Here is a 15731-nt window from a genome sequence, read left to right on the forward strand (position 1 = left end):
CTAGTCTTATTTTAAAGGTGTACCATCAAGTTGATAAACAGGCAGTGGTGTACTCAGTATACCCACTGGAAATGCATAAATATTTCAGTATACCCAGTACAACAAAACTATCTAACTAAAGTAAATGATGGTTCTCAAAGTGGGAGGGGTTGACAGGGTTCAAGAGGGTCCCCAACTTTTTCTTGAAATTTTACCTCTTTTTCTTAGAATTGTTTTACTTTTTTTTTTCAGAAATGTTATCACTTTTTCTATTATTGTTTGACTTTTTTTTTTTTTTAGAAATTTTACCGCTTTTCCTAGATTTGTTTTGAGAAATTTTTTACCAGTTTCTTCTCAATTTTTCTTTTTACTTTTTTTTCAAGAAATTTTACCCCTTTTTGTATTTGCCCCTTTTTTGAGAGAGAGAAATTTTGCCACATTTTTCTATATTTTTTGAGAAATTTTAGGCTACCACTTCTTTGGAGAAATTTTACCACATTTTTTCTTTTTTTTTTTTTGCAAAATCTTACCACTTTTTCTAGAATTCTTTTGAGAAATTTTACTATTTTTTCTCAATTAAAAAAAAACAAACTTTTTACTATTTTATTTATTTATTTTTTACCACTTTTTGTTATTTTTGTTAGTTTTTTTGAAATCTTACCACTTTTTTCTAGAAATGTTTCAACTTTTTGGGAGAAATTATACCACTTTTTTTCCAGAAATTTCTCTATAATCTTTCAAAGATGTACGCCTCATTTAAACATACATTGATTGTTTGTGTATTTCTGGTGTTTGCTTCGAAATTTTGTCCAATGGGGGTCCGTGGTCTAATTTGTGTCAATTTTGGGGTCCTAGATATAAAAAAAGTTTGAGAACCACCAGTTTACCCACCTAAAAAGCAGTATACCCACTACAAAAAATTTGACAACACCACTGTAAACAGGGGAATTCAGCCACTGAGGAAACTATTGCATCATAGACATTGGGCTATCCATGACCCGATTAACGAGAAACAGCCTCAGAACCCAAGCATGGTGTGTCAGCAGAAAGCAGGCCAGGGTAACCACACAGCAGTGGAAGGTATCTGACAGCTGTACCTTACTGTCTGGCCACTTCCTGTGTCATCAGGGTGTGAAGAACAACAACACTCAACCGTGGTTAAACAACATGCACATATATGCTCTTCTGAGGCCTATGATTAGACAAAGCGTGGTTGTTGCTGGCAGCGAGCATCCATCCTCTTCACACCTTCACCCCTTGTTTTAACGGAACAGAGAAACCATTCACTGAAAACCAGACTGGCTTCCAACTCTGCACAGTTGTGACTCTTTAGATGTTATGACATTAGAACCTTTAAAGGGATAGTAGCATTTTTTTTAAAAGTGGGGTTGTATGATCTACAAATAGCCCCTAAGTACTTTAATTGCAGTAGAAGACTCTCTGCGCCAGCCCATAGCCCTGCCCAGAGATTTACAACATACAGTGTGATGGGCTGGCGTTGCTAACGGGAGGAGTGCAGAGAGTCTTCTACTGCAATTAAAGTACTTAGGGGCTATTTGTAGATCATACAACCCCACTTTAAAAAAAAATGCTACTATCCCTTTAAACAATGTTCATTTCCAGCAACTGTCCTTGTAACTAATCACTCATGAATGAAATTAACACATTAAGGTCTTTAATGATAATAGTAGCCTAATAATTATAATTAATAGCAGACTTTCCTTTTTACTCTTGTTGAGAAATATTTTAAAATCAGGGCTGGTGGTGTTTGTGGCAGTATAGTGGACGGTATTCTCACCTCAGTTGGACGCAATGAGACTTCCTCTGAGAAACCCCTGAACACACACACTGCACACTCTTCATTTCACATGAAAAGAAAAGTCCAACTTGTCATGTTCGTGTTCCAAGGATGAGGCCGTGTTGATAGCAAGTAACTTAGTTTAATGTCTCACGTTCTCAACAACATACATGTGGCTTCATGCAGTCTTGCTCTACTCTGTTATATGGTACGGTAAGCTGACTACAAACCAGTACTGCCGCCTAGCGGTCAACCATGTAATAACATCCAATCATAACATCCCCCTTTTTCTAAGGTAAAAATGCATTAACATGAATCATCACATTAGCTGTGTCAGTTATTTTAACCATTTCACATTCAGCATTACTCTGCAACACATAAGCAGTATAAACAGTTTATATCAGATTGCATAACTCATATCTAAGCCAACACTAGACCATTTAGAACACATTCACAACATCAATCAATATACATTTTGTTCAACATCTTTAACATGCATATTGAATTTTCTTTGTTTATAAGTTCAGTCTATCAGGCTTTCTGATTTCTCTTGTGGACCTTCTTAACTCAGGTTCGCTTGGAGTAGGTGTGCGAGAGTCAGTGTTACAGTCCATAACAGGTGTGGGAATTACCTGAGTTTCACCACAGGTTACACTGAGCTCACCAACAGTCCCTTTAGGAGTCTTTAATAGACTGCGACGATTGCGTCTGAGGATTTGTCCATCATCAGTTTTCACCGTGTACGATCGTGGACAGTTGCTTTTGTACTCCATCCATCAGCATCCTCAATCCTGACTGTGTTGTTGGTAGTCAGTGGAGGGAGATGCTTGGTTGTTCTGTCATAGAATGACTTTTGCATCATTTTCTGTTGTCGTAGCTCATGTTCAATCTTTGAGTGATTCTTTTGCTTTAATTTGTCGTTGTGATGGCTCAGCAATGTTGTTCAGAGCTTCCTCTTCATCAGCAGTTCAGCTGGTGATAGGCCGCACTGAAGAGGTGATGCTCTGTAGCTCAATAAAGCCAAATACGGATCCGAGTCACTGTCAGCAGCTTTCTTTAGGAGTTGCTTGAGAATGTGAACTCCTTTTTCAGCTTGCCCGTTTGATTGTGCATAGTGTGGGCTTGACGTCACATGCTTGAAATCATATTGCACTGCAAACTTCTGCCATTCTTTGCTGCTGAAGCAGGGGCATAGACTGTAAAAAGAATGGACGTAGTGTCCGTGACGTCACCCATTGGTTTTGGGGAGTCGTTTTTGTGACTCAAATATGGCGGCCTGAACAGCGCCATGTTGGATTGGCCGGCCGAGTTCCCGCCCACTGGCCTCGAAGCAGCTGTCCACGGAGCTGCTCAGACCTGTCACTCAACGTTTCCGCGCCCTAAATGGTCAGAGTTTTAACCTTATAACAGTAAAACGGCAGAGTTAAAAAAAAATTCACCCCCCTCAGAGTGGGTAGAAACTATCGATTGAGACGAAAAAACGTTCTGACACCAGGCTTTTAACATGTTTACTGAGGATGTAAAGTCGGCGATTTTAACATGGGGGTCTATGGGGAATGCTCCCTTCTGACACCAGCCCCCAGAGGAATCCGAGGGGATTGCAGTTTTTTGAACGCGGAAGTGAGCTTCACTTCTCAGACCGACAACTGCCCCCTTGAGCAGGGGCCATTGTCGCTCACCACGGTGTGTGGGATGCCATGCCTGGCGAAGATAGATTTAGCATGTGTTATGACACAAGTTGACGTTGAGCTTGCTAGTAGCGCCATCTCAGGGAAGTTTGAGTAATAATCCATTACCACTAAATAGTCTTTACCTCTGAGATGAAACAAGTCCATTCCTACTTTGTGCCATGGTGCTGTTGGCACCTCAGCTACCACCATAGGCTCTTTGCTCTGCTTGTTCCTGTGTTTCTGGCATGTTTCACATTTACTTATAAGTGTTTCAATGTCTTTGTTCAGTCCGGGCCAGAAAACCGTGTCTCTCGCCCTCCTTTTGCACTTTTCGATGCCGAGATGGCCTTCATGTATCCTGTGCAACATGTCCATTCTCAAAGCCCGTGGAATAACAATCCTGCCCTTTTTCAACAGCAGACCATCCACAGTACTAAGCTCACCTCTGACATGGTAAAATTGTGGACATGAACCAGCTGGCCATCCCTCATCCATGTTCTTCATGACATGCTGTAGCTCAGCATCCTTTGCTGTAGCCTCCGCTATTTGTCTTGACTTTGTGTCAGACACAGGCAGTGTAGCCGACACCATGTTCACGTGACACTGTATGTCCTCGTCTGTCGCACTCACACTGTCGCTTGTAGTTGCTCTGGATAGGGCATCAGCAAGGACATACACTCTTTTCACAAGCCCCAGTTCTTCACAGGCTCTGTCACCAAGAAGTGATTCACGTCCCTCATTCACAACAAAGAAGAATAGGTGGTGCACTTTTCCTTTAACTGTGACATTCAACCTGCATGTGCCCAAACATTTGATTGGCCGCCCATTGTAGTCTTTCAGTCCAGATTCTTTTCTTTTTATTTGTGGCTTATTTTTCATTGCCTTCACATCACACATGCTTATGAGATTTGCTTTCGCACCAGTGTCCAATCTCATGGTGACTACAGTCCCATTTATCATTAGAGGAGCTATCCACTTATCTTCTCTAGTGACATCATTTACATTGTCTGGTTTATTTATTTGTTCACTTTCACAATTCACCATTCCAACAAAGAACGTGTCACTTAGATCAGGCTCGTCTATTAAGTTTACAGTTTTTTCATTCTTCCCCTCTTTGCGTTTGGAGAAGCATTGTTTAGCAAAATGATTCTTGCCTTGGCAACTGGAGCATTGCTTACCAAACGCTGGACACTGTCTAGGCTTGTGCTGTGAGCCGCAGGGCTTGCAGTTTATCATCACGTCCTCCTGCTGTGCAGGCCGGGTCTGTGTGCGCCGTCTCCGCTGATACGACACTGCTCCAACCGCTGTCGCTCTGCGCCGAGGCGACTGCAGACATCTCGCTGAACGTCCTCACGTGCCTTTGGGACAGCTCACTCGCCTGGCAGATCTTAATGGCTCCTGCCAGCGTCAGCTCCATCTCCCGTAGTAGCTTCTCTGACCTTTTTATCCTCCACGCCAAAGACGATCTGGTCCCGGATCATGGAGTCCTTCAGCGTCGCGAAGTTGCAGGACTGCGCCTTTAGCCGCAAGTCCGTCAGGAAGCTATCAAAAGGCTCATGCTGCCGCTGTGTACGAGACCGAAACACGTACCTCTCGTACGTCTCGTTCTTCTTCGGAGAACAGTGAGTATCAAACTTGCTAAGCACTACATCCAACTTTTCATTATCTTCAGGACTGTCAAACACGAACGTGTTAAATACTTATATGGCCTGTGGCCCTGCTATCGTTAGCATCAGCGCTACCTTTCTTGCTTCCGGCTTTGCCTCAAGTCCCATAGCCGCAACATACAGGTGAAACTGCTGTTTGAAGGTGCGCCAGTTCTCGTCGACATTCCCCGTTAGTTTCAAACTTTCCGGTGGTTTTAAATCCATGTCGTTCATTCGAGTTTACTCCTGGTACCATGTCATGTTCGTGTTCCAAGGATGAGGCCGTGTTGATAGCAAGTAACTTAGTTTAATGTCTCACGTTCTCAACAACATACATGTGGCTTCATGCAGTCTTGCTCTACTCTGTTATATGGTACGGTAAGCTGACTACAAACCAGTACTGCCGCCTAGCGGTCAACCATGTAATAACATCCAATCATAACACAACTGATCTGAGATGAATATGTGCATGTTGTACGTTTTCAACCTGCTTCTTGCTTCTTGACTGACAGGATGTTCCCACTGACAAAAACATGTGTAAGAACTCAACTCAACTTTATTCGTAGAGCACAGCTGAAACAAGGTGCTGTACATAAATAAGAATAAAACATAATACAATAACAATTTTAAAACACTAAAACAAGAGCAGAGTCTCATGCTGGGTTGAAAGCCAAGGAAAAGAACAATACATGAGCAAATTGTGTTCATGCATCAGCAGGTTTGGTATGACACTTACTAAACCTGCTGTGTTTGCCAAGTAAAGTGTCAAGTTGACACTTTTTAAATGTGGAAGCTGTCTTTCTGTATTGTCTCTGTGCTGTCTATTGTCTACTTTTCAGAGGTTTTCCTCTGTATTTTAGTTTGTGGTCTGTGTCTTCTGTGTATTACATGTTGGGACTGCGGATGGAAATTAGCTGTGAGCTAAATCTGGTGCAACCTTCTCCTCATTTCCTGCAAATGATGTAATGTCATTGCACACACTGTCCCTTAATAAACTAGATAAACCAAACTAAACAGAAGAGACACAGTGCGCATGATGATGATGACATTCTGTAGGGCAGGGATCCCCAAAATCTTCCTAGTGAAGGGCCAACATTCACATTGCACTGTATTAAATGAAATATGCCAATAGCATAATTGTGCAAAACATACAAAGTCATTTTGAAAATTAATAACACTATTGTTTATTGTGTGAAATTACTGAACATGCATAGGACTCTTTTTAAAGTAGGTAGCAGGAAAATATTAAAGATTCGAGCAGCTGTGGGCCAAAAATCCAATGATCTTCATCCGACGTGATTGGATGTGGGTGGTAAGTTGTCTGCAGCTTCCAAAAACAGAACACAGAAAAGGCAAGGCAAGGAGATTTCATTAGTATAGGCTAGTGGTTCTCAACGTGGGGTCCGGGGACCCCCAGGGGTCCTTGAGAGATCTGAAGGGGGTCCCCAATTTATTTCTTGAAATTTTACCACTGTTTTCTAGAAGTTTGTTTGTTGTTGTTTTTTTTGTAATTTTACCACTTTTTCTAGATTTTTTTTTTTTTACTTTTTTGTTTTAGAAATTTTACCCCTTTTTACTAGAAAATTTTTACTTTTTTATTTTGAACATTTTTTACGAGAAATTTGACCACAGTTTTTTTTTTTTTTACCACTTTTTCTAGATTTAAAAAAAAAACATTTTTGTTTTAGAAATGTTACCAATTTTTACTTTTTTATTTTTAGTTTGAACATTTTTTACGAGAAATTTTACCACTTTTTTTGAGAACATTTTTCCTTTTTTTTATTTTTTACTTTTTTTTTGAGAATTTTTACCACTTCTTCCTAGAAATGTTTAAATGTTTTTGGAGAAATTGGACCACTTTTTTCCAGAGATTTCTCTATAATATTTCCAAAAATTCACACTTTTGGCCCTAATTTAAAAGTATAATAAAATAATGTTCTTCAGTCTCAGAACAAATATTTGTGTATTTATGGCGTTTACTTCTAAATTTGGTCCAATGAGGGTCCGTGGTCTAATTTGTGTCAATTTAGGGGTCTTTGATGTACAAAAGGTTGAGAACCACTGGTATAGGCCATTTTTACAAACAGTTTGTCTCAAAGGGCTTTACACGGCATCATAACAACATCCTCTGTCCTCAGACCCTCACATCCACTGAGGGACAGTGATGTCTTCATGCAGGCTGAAGTGCGTGTGCTGCTGCTAAGACAGGAAGTGAGCCGTCTACAAGGAGACACAGCAAAGAGACAGAGACCAGCAGAGACGAACAGAGGAGCTGTCGAGCTGAAGCCCCAACATGACGGTCACAGAGAGTCTGATGGGATCTCTCCTGCTCACCAGTCTGCTGCTGGCAGGTTTGGACTTGTCTTTTCTGCTTTACACCTGCAGTCATGTTGTCCAGTGGTTTCCAGGGTTAGGGTCAGGTGGCCTCCAAAGGTCCAGGGTGACCCTGTCAACCTGAGAAGCCCATTAATCTGAGTTTTTTGGATTATTATCCTTTGAGACATGCAACAGTTTAATGATTAATTTGACCTTTATTCAAGTTGTACATTACATTCACATTACTACTTAAATTCCACCACTAGATCTGGTTTGGTTCCTGAGTGTGTCCCTGGTCTTTGGTTCTGGGTGGGTTTTGATTTTATACATCAAGCCATCTGTATCTTTAAAATGTGCAGCTGCTTTAGGTGATTTATATGTCTATATTTAACCTACTTTTATCAGATTTGATTAGATTTTTGTCTGCTGCTGTTATATTTCACATGCTCACAAAGTATAAATGCTGTATCTGCCCCTTTACCCAGCACTAACATGGAGTGGGATCCCCACTTAGCACTCATCCCTATAGACTGAGTTTGCTTTCAGTTCTTTTTGTGTAACCTGCAAACAAAGAAAGCAACAGACAGACGGACAGAGAGGAAGTAACACCTTGTTAAACCAGTAGAGGTTAGAGTGTGTTTGTTTTGTAATGTAGGCTAGTCCAGGCAATCTAGCTCATTTTGGACCCAAAAATACAACTAATTGTAATAGATTTTTTTCCACCATACATAATTTCTATGAGGTGTCCAGAACAACATACTAAAAGTCCTAAGAAATCCTATTGGGAGAAATATGTTTAATTCTCATCAATCCAAGACTAATTTACTGTATAAAGTCTATGGTGCCAATAAGGCCAGAAAACAATACATCCCAATAGGTTTTTTTTTTCCTTTACTCCTATCACAATGAAACTTTACACAATGAAAGGATACATGAAAAGTAAAATTTTTTGTATTACGAGTTTCTCTTAAAATGAATTTGAATATGCAAATGAGCCTATCCCATTAGTGTATTGCTCATTTGCATATTCATATCCATTTTCAAAGAAACTTGTAATACAAAAAAATTTACTTTTCATGTACACTTTCATTGTGTAAAGTTTCATTGTGATAGCAGTAAAGGAAAAAATATCCCCATTGGGGTGTATTGTTGTCTGGCCTTATTGGCACCATAGACTTTATACAGTAAATTAGTCTTGGATTGATGAGAATTAAACATATTTCTCCAACTAGGATTTCTTAGGACTTTTACTATGTTGTTCTGGACACCTCATAGAAATGATGTATGGTGAAAAAAAATCTATTACAATTAGTCTGTGGGAAAACGCTATTTTGCCTGGACTGTGACTGACTTTGGCCCTTCCAGGTGTGTGGTGTGAGAAAGCAGCAGTGTTTGTGTACAGGAGACTTGGGGACAGTGCCCTGCTGCCCTGCACCAACCTGCTGTCCTCAGACTGCTCCCTCACCAGCTGGACCTTCTACAAGGGGGGGCAGGTGCGCTTCACCCACGAGGTCACCGGGGGGCAGGTGGACGTGGGCTCAGACAAACTGGGCCGCATGTCGGTCACAGCCAACTGCTCTCTGCAGCTCCGGGAGCTCCAGGCGGACGACGCCGGCTCCTACGTCTGCCTGCACGGCGGCGTGGTGGTGACAGACGTTTACCTCTCTCTCCTCACCATCACCGTCCGTTCTGGAGTCAGCCAGCTGCGACTCGGAGGGAGCCTGGCCCTCAGCTGCATCCTCTTCACCTACTATGATGCCGGCAACTGCAAGTCCTACTCCAGCACGTTCAGCCTCAGCTGGGTCAACCAGGATGGCTCTACGCTGCCCACAGACTCCAGGTCAGTGCTCAGTCTTCTCTCACTGTGTCAGGTTTAAAGTAAATGGAATGAAGGGAATGATATAGAATGATACAAACAATTAATTTGCTTCACTTTGGTTCGTTACTTCACTATATTGTGACATCACTGTGTCTCAGAACAGTAACTGTGTCAGTAGTGGCAAATCCAGTTTCATTATGTACAGTGTCAATAAAGACTTCGAACTAGACTTTGAATTTGTAACAGAAATCAATTTTTGACACAATCAAAAATTACCTTCACTATTACAAAATCTACCTAACTTATTCAAACCTTTTGATATGGCAGCTTCTTCCAGGAGAGACGATAAACCAAATGGAATGGAATTTTTTGGAATACAGTAACAGCAAAAGACTTCCTGTTCTATTCTATTCTATTCTATTCTATTCTATTCTAACTAAAGTTAAATGTTTGTTGGTTTTTCTTAAAGATAACAATTTGACTGTGACTGTGTATTTAAAGGGATATTTCAACATTTTGGCAAATTAGCCCATTGCCATAATCCCTATAGTCATAGCAGTAGGTTCGCTACCTTTAATTGTCGGTGCAAGAGCCGTGAGCTGCTCAGAGCTACGCTATGGAGGCTCATGGGGTTTCTTGGTTTCCCTCATCAAACTCATCAAATACACAATCCAACAACTCCACAACGCTCTGGTGGACAAGTTGTGACCTGCACATTCACCACACTATGAGATAATAACAGAACGTCACCACACAGAGTTGTTTGAGAGGGAAATACAGAGACTGCTTGATGAAAAACTAATTCGCTGACAACAAAACAACAAAAAAAACGAGTTTGAAATTTTTGGTGAAAAGGTGATATTTCAAAATCCTAATTATAAAACAGGTTGAATTTTACATATATGGTTCACACACTCCCTGTCCACATATGTACCAAATTTTAGGTTGATATGTAAAACTACTGAGGCACTATAGAGTTTTTCCCAAGAGTGTCCCTTGGCGATGTCCAGTGTGCAAAACCTGTCCAAAATTGTCCAATTTGGCTAAAATGCACACTGCAAGATTTTAGTGAGATTTTTTTTTTCCAACAGATAACCTATTGGGGCCAATCACAAACTTGATGGCTTTTAGGAACATTAGTTACATAAGTAAAATGCCATTTGAAAATTTAATTTAGGGGGATTAATATTTATTATACAACAAGTAGTTCCGACCAAGCAATCTGATTGGTCAATAAGACATTTAGAACGTGCTCAAATCAGCATTAGCCTACAGCACGGCTGACTCATCACTGAAAATATTACTTCGCCATGTCATGTTGTTTACACATCTCCATGGCAACATGGATTTTCCCCCCTTTTATTTTAAAAAACGTCATTTATTACTCGTGAAAATAAATCACAAACTACATTGACCTCTTGTAGGTTGTTCCTGACAGCTGCCAAAGTCACATTTATAGAACAATTATGTTATTTTATTTTTTGTTAATATATTGTAAACTTCCCCGTTACAGCCGAGAGGATTGTCTCCCTCCCATGTGTGTAACGTTACAAAGTCGGAGAGACACGAGTTGTGATCGCGGTGAATATGTTTTTTTAAAATATGGCCTGGAGCTGAATATTTCATTGGCTAAAACGGAGGTGATTACCTGTATGTTTCTCTCCCTCCCTCTCTCTCGCTTGCGCCTTTTGGGCTTTTAAATAATCTGGAGTAATCGTTTGGCTTTCTATATCAGCTGTGTCGGCGACACGGCGCTATAACTTAATTTACATGCAGAGTTTGCGGTTGTAGAAGCTACATCTGTGAAAGGAAAAAAACGGCGTCTTTGTTATAACTTGGGCGAGTTTGTGCAGTGTTGATTTAGTTCGGGAAAGTCCGAGACCGCGTTAAAACATGAACGTCAGCTCAGAGTTCACTCATCTGGGACTAGAAAATCATTTCTGTTGCTAGGTCGTTACTAAGGTTCGGACTATTTGCTGTTGAGGTGAACTAGGTTCCATTACACATAGGAGTCTACTGACGTGACTGATTGTTATTAGTCAGACCCCATTTATTTCCATGGAAACGGGAAGCACACTCGCAAAAAACTTTAAATTTTGAGAGCAAAACGTCCATCAACATGAATATTTATTTAATTATACGCTTTATTTTGTTGGTAATTGTTGTATAATCGCAATATTACCCTGCAAGCATCACCGAAGTGCTCAAATTACGTTTAAGCACACCCTCGAGGGTAATATTGCGTAAGTGTCCAAAACCCATCCAAACAGGAATTTACCTATTTTCGCCTGTATTATATTGTTATTTTCCTTTATAACTCCAGAAGTAAACATCCCACAACCACCAGTGATGGCTTAAATTAACAAGGACATTTGAAATAGAATAGAAATAGAATAAAACATTATTACATTAAAACTGGGGCAGTAAAAACAAACTTTTTGTGGAGACTTGTATTGCTTACTTGTTGACACTAGGGGGAGAGGGAACCACAGGAACCAGCTGGGTGCAGGCTTAAGCTTTGCCCAATCAGGGATCATTATATATCAGGTCACACCTTAGGGTCTCTGCTATTGGACGAAAAAGTTTTCACCCCCGTGACTATGATTGACAGGGCACGAGAGATGCGCAAAGCGGGTGCGCAGTCTGACGGAGAATGACTCATTAGCATTAGCACTGCGGGTAAACGTAACCTATGATGGATTATCTGGTCACGATGGATAAAATCGAACATGCCCGTTTTGTCGAGCACATCTTCAGCTTTAACAAGAGGGTAAGCTTGTAATTTTATTCAGTGTTTTAGTGGGTCTATTATTGATGATTGTCCGTATTTTTCGGCACTCGAAAATGACTTCCGGGTTTGTTTGTGTTCAGTGAGCAGGCTTGTTTAAAACTTTGATGGGGTAAAAACTGCATTTTTGTTCTTTGCTTTTGTTTATATGACAGTATACGATTTTTTGGTGGTGAAAGAAGAGGTGTACAGATGGTCCATATATGTTTAAATCACCTTTGTTGTTGACGTGACATCGCTTGTGGGCTGCCGTAGTCTGATATTGTTTGAGACATTTTCAGTGACTGTGAAAAAACCGTAGCACCTAGAAACTTCTTTTTTTTTCTACATGTTGCCGAAAGTGTCCTTAAAAGGTCTGTGGTGGAGTTTTAATTACACCAGGCCTACTTTCGTTTGTATTAAGGACGCCCTTCATGTGTTATTAATTTGGGACGCCGGCATCCCAACCACTAGGGGGCCTGCGTGAACAGGTTAAAGGTTATGAACCTACTGCTAAAACTATAGGGGCTATGGCAATGGGCCAATTTGCCAAAATGTTAAAATATCCCTTTAAAAATGTAAAAATGTGACATCATTACTCCTTTTCACTCCTATCCTTCTGTAGGCTACAATATAAGCAAAAACCTATATTTAATTGTCGTGGGAATATATTGGTCCTGCCGGTGGCGAGTCAAAGAACAAGACAGGAGAGGTAGCATGCACCTAAGTTTATTCTCCATTCTCCACAGAGAAGGGGAGAAGGGAACAGAACACAGAACTACATGGCAGGTAGCAGTTCAGAGTAGTGCCCCAAGAACAGAGATTGCAGTCCCTTCTTATACCCCACTTTATGACTCTGGTTACTTCATTACTACAAGCACTTCTAGCTTTCTCAGACAATAAAACAATCAACAGATGTGTTACTCAACAAATGGCTACCCCAGTTGTTGGTTTCCCTATAAGAATTTACAACCTAGATCAGTTAGTAAACAAGGTTGTACATGGGTCATCCTCGTGTCCTTCCTCTGCCCCCAGGTTTATTATGGTCAATACACAAATGTCTCCACTAATGGAGTGAACAGGATTGCTACATGGTCTTACTACAACTACTTCAAAGACTATGTTACCACTTATTACAAAGAGAATACCCATCATAGCAATTTTCCACCACAACTCCCCCCTTTTTATCATTTATGATAAACTAATCAGACATCAGTGTAGAAAATGCATAAGCTTCAATCCAACACATCATTGAATACACTTTTTTCAACCTTTACACATCATAGACATCATTGTTAGCACTACAGTATCTTAATAGGTTGTTAAACACTTGTCACGAAGCTCTGCGTTCCATCGTTGTCCCTCTTTGGACACTACACAGTGTCTTTTGTGTTGCAGTTACCCTGGAATCATGCGTATGCAACATGTGAACTTCATTGTTGCAGCTGTGGCAGCGCTTGGCTTACACCTTTCAGCTGTGCTGGTCATCGCTGCCTCACTGTAAGTGTGTGTGTGAGCAAGTGAGTGTTTTCCCTCCTTTTGGTTAAACTTGTGTGGGGTTGTCCTCTGGCTCTGGTACCTCCCTGCAGTGACTGGCGTGTATCCACGTTGCTCTCTCAGACGTTGTCACTGCTGTATATCAGGAGCACTTGGAATGGTCCTAGCCACTTCTTTTGGTTCCACCTCTCAACCCTCAGGTCCTCTACTATCACCCAATGTCCTCGCTGGAATGGGTGGAGTGTACTGCTGGCTGGATCCAGCAGTGCTGCTTTCACCTGTGAATGAAAGTCCACTAACAAGGAAAAAACAAGCAATAAACCAATATTTTGCCAATGCGGCATACATCCCCCCTTTCGACACGCGGCCTAACCCATGTGTCTATTTGGCGAAATGCAGAAACCACGCTTTAGGTAGACAGGCTTCTTGAGGCACAAAGGAGATGATCACCAAAGTATTGCAACAAGGCTGATCCTGGTGTGAGTTGCAGAGATGACAGTGACACTGCTAAGGCACTGTTGTAAATAGTAGGTGATTCACAGTCACCTTGACTCATGTGTGTAAACGTCCACGTTTTCCCCTTAAAGGACGTACTCTTGCCTCAGTGGGTATTGTTTCTGACATGGTTGATAATCAGCTTTAGGTTCTATCGTTCTTACTAAACCCACATCATATTTCCCTTTAGCCCACAATTCGACAGGGACTTGACTTAACAAGGGATGAACATGCGCTTTTTTTTTTTTTTTTTCTACAGACATACATGGAAACATACAGGTTAGATCATTCATATTCTCAGACATTAGTGTTACGCTGCGCATGCTGTGTACATCAGCAGAAAAATGCTTATTTACATGAGCTCAGTCTCGCACAGTATCGGACACCTTCAGTGGAAGTGTCTATCCAGTCAGTCGCTTGTGTGCAGTCCTTAACAAATGACCCTATGTCTTCCCACTCACAGTTGTTTGTATTAGCCAAGGCTACATGTGGGACTGCATTGGGAACTTCAAACAGTTGTCACGGGTCGTTAGGCAGGTTTATGGCTTCTGCACTTTTGTCTGTGTCCCTGTAAACGTCACCAATAGTCAGTATGTCCAAGTCGTCTGTCCTGGTACCAGTTAGTCTCATATGTCAATACACAGTAAAACTTGCATGAATGTAATGTCAGGAGTGGTCATGATTGTCTCTGCCTCTTCAATTAATGTTCTGCTTTTTTTTCCTGTGTCGGCCAACTGCCATTGATACGTGTACCACAGTGGAGTGTTAATATTCACCATTTGGTTAACCAAGGCATTTGCTTTTATGACTTTCAGTCCCTCTATAGTTGACAAAATAGATATCCCCAAAGTTATCGTTACATCTCTTCCCAAGAGATTAATAGGACAGTGATCAGACTGCTGTGTCTGATGCTTCCATGGAATACACATATCTACCCCTCATCTTTGGAGAGGGAGAGAGATCACATGCTCTGATTACAGAGTTTGTTGCTCCTGAATCCACAAGAAATTTGAGTTTGTTTTGACCTACAGTTAGCGTATGCTGGCAATTGCTGATAGGCCTCAGTCTGCATTTGTACATATGTGCCTCTGTTTACGTTAGTTTTCCCAGTAGCACTCTCATGTGTTTGTGTTTTGTGTGTATTGTGAGTGTGTGCAGTACCTCTATCTTCTGACACAGTGGCATTCGGCTGAGACCTTTTCCTCTCCTCCGTCCGCTCTCCCCATCAGTCTGATTTGTTCTTTGGGCAATCTCGCGCCCAGTGTCCTTTTTGCCCGCTTGTGAAACACACATCGTCTTCAATGTAGGCCCTGCTTGGCCCTCAAAATCTTCTGCCCACTTGTCCTCCTTCACGGCATCTTCCTCGGGTGTTGAACTCTCTGTCTCTCTGAGAATTGCTGTGAACTGTTTTCAGCACAGTGAGGGTGGCATTGTGAAGATCTGCTGTCTTTTTACTCTTGTTGTGTCTCTTCTTTTCCATGTTACACACATGTCCTTGTGTGTGGAGATGTCAAAGAAGTCAGTGTCTTTGGCTTCACATCAGGTGACATCACATCAGCGGACTGATGTACAGCTCCCCACTCTCCATACTGTTGCTCCTGCTTCAGGACCAGTCTCTGTGCTTGCCTGAGGTGGCTGTACTGCTGCTGATTGTGCCCGCATCTGCTTGTGGCTGGTGTGCTGGCTGCGGCTGTTGCTGCTGCTGCTGCACATCCGACATCCGCTGCATCTGCGGCTGCTGCTG

The 15731-nt window shown here is 41.4% G+C and overlaps 1 protein-coding gene across 1 annotated transcript in view; it reads left to right on the forward strand.

The window, feature by feature from the left end:
- Window positions 1–7304: 7304 nt before the first annotated feature.
- LOC146975336 (uncharacterized) overlaps window positions 7305–15731 on the forward strand; it is a 42267-nt gene continuing 33840 nt past the window's right edge. The window contains exons 1-2 of the mRNA XM_085794747.1: window positions 7305–7444; window positions 8775–9249. Of these exons, the coding sequence (XP_085650873.1) occupies window positions 7387–7444; window positions 8775–9249 (533 nt within the window). The 5' untranslated portion in view covers window positions 7305–7386. The remainder of the gene's footprint in view (window positions 7445–8774; window positions 9250–15731) is intronic.

Source organism: Trachurus japonicus, chromosome 13 (genome assembly GCF_045865225.1).
Source record: "Trachurus japonicus isolate A0001 chromosome 13, Traja_1.0".
Lineage (NCBI taxonomy): Eukaryota > Metazoa > Chordata > Actinopteri > Carangiformes > Carangidae > Trachurus > Trachurus japonicus.